The sequence below is a fragment of the Arachis ipaensis genome, chromosome B09 (assembly GCF_000816755.2).
Source record: "Arachis ipaensis cultivar K30076 chromosome B09, Araip1.1, whole genome shotgun sequence".
Lineage (NCBI taxonomy): Eukaryota > Viridiplantae > Streptophyta > Magnoliopsida > Fabales > Fabaceae > Arachis > Arachis ipaensis.
The window spans coordinates 11286340-11291394 of NC_029793.2; the positions used below are offsets into that span (position 1 = coordinate 11286340).

At 35.6% G+C, this 5055-nt stretch overlaps 1 protein-coding gene across 1 annotated transcript; it reads left to right on the forward strand.

Moving 5' to 3' along the window:
• LOC107615001 lies at positions 1323-4583 on the forward strand. The gene is made up of 3 exons (XM_016317123.2): positions 1323-2141; positions 2891-3041; positions 3410-4583. Exons 1-3 carry the CDS (start codon positions 1323-1325, stop codon positions 4093-4095), a joined length of 1656 nt encoding a protein of 551 aa, XP_016172609.1. The 3' UTR covers positions 4096-4583.

The window sequence follows — 5055 nt, forward strand, 5'->3', positions numbered from 1 at the left end:
CAAAAATTTAAGATAATAAACCATAATTTCTACCTCAATTCAAAGAATGAAGTAAAATTATAACTTATAAAATTATAAGACATAATGTAAACATGACTCGTATATTTTAAAAAAAATATTTAAAAATTTTGATAACATAAAAATTAGTTTATAAAAAATTTAGCTAATCAAAGTTACAAGTTACAAACGCAACTTCAAAAGAAAACATTAAATTAAATCCAATGATTCAAGAATAGCAAAAGCAATTAAGCAAAGATTTCATAACATAACAAAAATTAATTCAAAAATAACAAAAGCAAATGAGCAGAGATTTTAGAATATAACAAAATTCAATAATTCACCAACAATTATTATCTTGATATACATATACTCTCTAAAAACTTAGAAGAGAGTGGCAATTTGCTAGAGTTAGAAATGTTTAGTTTTTGTTCGTTTTTGGGCTTTAAGCCCCTTTTGACTATCAAAGAAAATATAAAAACTTAGAAGAAACCAACAGAAGAGGAGAGGAGGGAGGCAAGTCATGCGAAGTCGCTGGCGGTGGAGGCGCCGAGACCGATCCACGGAGAGAGCCAGAGTCAGACAGATCGCTGCGGGAGGGAGTGGAGCTTCGAGTCTGCAGCCGTACGGAGGCAAAGCATCATTAACCAATGGAAGTCTTCGCTCAGGCGCTGGTAGGGGAGGGAAGTGCTGTTTGAATCGCAGACTGAAGCCGGGTCGGGTGGAGCTTCTGTGTTGGTTGGGTCTGGGCCAGGTTGTTGGCCCGTTGCACTGAAGCCGGGTCGGGTGGTGCTTCTGTTTGAATTGCATAATCGTACGATTTTGCGAGGTATGTTGCCATTTTGACTCCCTTGCTATAATGTGAGCATGTTAGTTAAGTGTCAGGCCGCTTGAGGAGTTGAGGTCGTTAAGATTGACATATTTTTTTACCGGATCTTTTTTAATCTTTTTCAACAATATTTTATCTTATTAATGATATTTTAATCAGATTTAAGATTTAATCTTTTTTTAAGTTTTTTAATCTTTTTTAATCTTTTTAATCTTTTAAGATTTAATCAGATTTTAGTTTCCTATTTTAATGTAGATATCTCAGTCTATTTAAAGTCTTAATCCTCACAGTTCTCTTCCATGAAATTAAAGAGCGTCAAAAAAGAAGAGTGAAAAACAATACTCACACTTCAATGGCTTCTCCTTCTCTCTCAGTTCCCTACGCTCTTCTTCCAAGCATTCAGCAAACACACCTCATTGATGATGATGATGATCCTATAACCATTGATAGAAGCATCTTCAGTTTATTGGAGAACAAGCGTTATGAGTGGACGAACATGTTGATGGGTCATGTTGGAGCATGGTGTGTTGGTTCTTCTCACGGTTGGATTGTGCTTTTGGATCAGAATGGAGTTCCACTTCTTCTAAACTCTTCTTCTTCCACTACCATTAACGTACCACCTCTTCCCCTTTCATTCTTGCACCCTGTCACATATTCTTACTTTGCTGAATACTTAAGGAAAACCTTCATAGTCAAAGCAATCTTGATGTGTTCTTCCTCTCCCTCAAGCTACATTCTTGCCATCATATATGGTTCAAACAACAAGATTGCTTATTGCAATTCTGCAACTTGGGTTGAGCTCTCTCATGATAAGCAATCGTACTGTGACATTGTGTTCAGCAACAACTATCTTTATGCCTTAAAACAAGATGGTTCTGTTGAAGTTTGGAATATTTGTGGACAAATTCCTGAAAGATTGATTCTTTTAACACCAACTGTGGAGGAGAATGATGAAGATGAGAAATCATATTTAGGAGATAACTTTTCAAGAAATTTGTACTTGGTGGTATCTGCAAAAGAAATCTTTCTGGTGATAAGGTTTATTGGGAATTTTGTGAATGATGATGGGTTGGTAGTAGAAGAAGGAGATCTTTTATCATCTGAGGATACACAACCATTGATTTGTCCTTATAGAACAAAGTATTTTGCCCTGAAAGAAAAAAAAAAAAAAAGAAAGCTCGAAGGGTTTGAAGGCAATGGTGGATATTTACGGTCTCATCCTTGGCGTCAACCCTTTGAAGATGAAGAAATTGCAGCAGTCATGGAGGCAGCGCAGGGAGTTGAAGTGGAAGCTCGAAATACGTTTGTTATTGCCGTTTCTCCTTTTCCTTATTTCCTTGTGTCCAGCTGTTCCTCTGTGTTGTGAGTTGGGCAGGGGCCTAGCCCATGACAACGACAAAAAAAAAAAAAAAAAAAAAAAAAAAAAAACCAAAAGAAAAACAAATTGCATAAATAAAGTAGAATTATAACTTATAAAATTGTAAGGCGTAATGTAAACATGATTTGTATATTCTAAAAAAATATTTAAAAATTTTGATAGCATAAAAATTAATTTATAAAAAGTTTAGCTAATCAAACTTACAAGTTACAAACACAACTTCAAAAGAAAACATTAAATTAAATCCAATGATTCAAGAATAGCAAAAGCAATTAAGCAAAGATTTCATAACATACCAAAATTAATTAAAAAATAACAAAAGCAAATGAGCAGAGATTTTAGAATATAACAAAAATTCAATAATTCACCAACAATTATTATCTTGATATACATGTACTATATAAAACCTTAGAAGAGAGAGTTAGAAATGTTTAGTTTTTCTTTATTTTTGGCCCTTAAGCACCTTTTAACTAACAAAAAATATAAAAACTTGGAAGAAACCAGCAAAAGAGGAGAGGAGGGAGGCAAGTCATGCGAAGTCGCTGGCGGTGGAGGCGCCGAGACCGATCCACGGAGAGAGCCAGAGTCAGACAGATCGCTGCGGGAGGGAGTGGAGCTTCGAGTCTGCAGCCGTACGGAGGCAAAGCATCATTAACCAATGGAAGTCTTTGCTCAGGCGCTGGTAGGGGAGGGAAGTGCTGTTTGAATCGCAGACTGAAGCCGGGTCGGGTGGAGCTTCTGTGTTGGTTGGGTCTGGGCCAGGTTGTTGGCCCGTTGCACTGAAGCCGGGTCGGGTGGTGCTTCTGTTTGAATTGCATAATCGTACGATTTTGCGAGGTATGTTGCCATTTTGACTCCCTTGCTATAATGTGAGCATGTTAGTTAAGTGTCAGGCCGCTGAGGAGTTGAGGTTGTTAAGATTGACAATTTTTTTTTACCGGATCTTTTTTAATCTTTTTCAACAATATTTTATCTTATAATGATATTTTAATCAGATTTAAGATTTAATCTTTTTTTAAGATTTTTAATCTTTTTAATCTTTTAAGATTTAATCAGATTTTAGTTTCCTATTTTAATGTAGATATCTTAGTCTATTTAAAGTCTTAACTCTTAATCCTCAAAGTTCTCTTCCATAAAATTAGAGTGTCGAAAAAGAAGGGTGAAAAACTATACTCACACTTCAATGGCTTCTCCTTCTCTCTCGGTTCCCTACGCTCTTCTTCCAAGCCTTCAACAAACACACCTCATTGATGATGATGATGATCCTATAACTGTTGATCGAAGCATCTTCAGCTTATCAGAGAAAAAGCTTTATGAATGGAAGAACATATTGAAGGGTCATGTTGGAGCATGGTGTATCGGTTCTTCTCATGGTTGGATTGTACTTTTGGATCAGAATGGAGTTCCATTTCTTCTAAACTCTTCTTCTTCCACTACCATTAACGTACCACCTATTCCCCTTTCATTCTTGCACCCTGTCACATATTCTTACTTCACTGAATACTTAAGGAAAACCTTCATAGTCAAAGCAATCTTGATGTGTTGTGCCTCTCCTTCAAGCTACATTCTGGCTATCATATATGGTTCCAACTACAAGATTGCTTATTGCAATTCTGCAACTTGGGTTGAGCTCTCTCATGATAAGCAATCTTATTGTGACATTGTGTTCAGCAACAATTATCTTTATGCCTTGACACAAGATGGTTTTGTTGAAGTTTGGAATATTTGTGGACAAATTCCTAAAAGATTGATTCTTTTAACCCCAACTGTGGAGGCGAATTATGAGGAGGAAAAATCATATTTAGAAGATAATTTCTCAAGAAATTTATACTTAGTGGTATGCAGAAGAAATCTTACTGGTGACAAGATTTATTGGGAATTTTGTGAATGATGACGGGTTGACAATAGAAGAAGGAGATCTTTTATCATCTGAGGATACACAACCATTGATTTGTCCTTATAGAACAAAGTATTTTAGTGTTTATAAACTTGATATTGAAGACAAGAGATGGAAAAAGATGAGATCTTTACATGATAAAGTTCTGTTCTTGGGTGCTAATGAGTCTGTATCAATGGATGCTAAAGCTTGCTTGGGGTGTGAAGCAAACTCAATCTATTTCACAGATGATAGGTGGGAAGAGATGACTTTGGACTACATGTATGGTGGACATGATTGGGGTGTTTTCAATCTTCAAGACAAATGTGTTAAGAGCCTCATGCAATGTGCAAATAGGATTGACCCTCCACCAATTTGGGTAGTTCCATAGTAATTTAGGGTTTGCCATTTAGTAGAATGATATGGTTCTTTTGTAATTGATTTTTTTTTTTTGTTTCTTCTCTATTTGACAATTCAAAAAATCATGTAAAGAACTTAAGATTCACCGACTTTTTTTAAGTACATATGACACATTCCAATATATCTTTTTCTTTCCTCCTAGTAATCTATTCTGGTCTCTTTTTGGTAGAAACCTGGGTATTATGTGGTACCGTAATCACCTTTTCTTTTTTACTTATAATTTAAAGAACATCATAAGCAAATTGAATTGAACAGTGTTAAGCATTGTGTGTCTCTTATTATTCATGCTTACAATAAATGAAGAAAACATTTGGTTTCTATATATCGGAATGGGAAAGGAAAAACTATTGTTGTTTCTTGACTAAGGTCAACGTATTATTGTTGTACTTGTATATGCAGTAATGGCAGTTGCTGATATGGTGTTCTGTTTTAACTCATCACCTTATTCGGTTATTCCACTTATATTTGGTTTTGTGTTTATGTTTTGCTGCTTTACACGGTCATGGAGTTCTATTCTTGCTACTCCTGAGAGTGTAGAGGTGAAGTTATGATTGG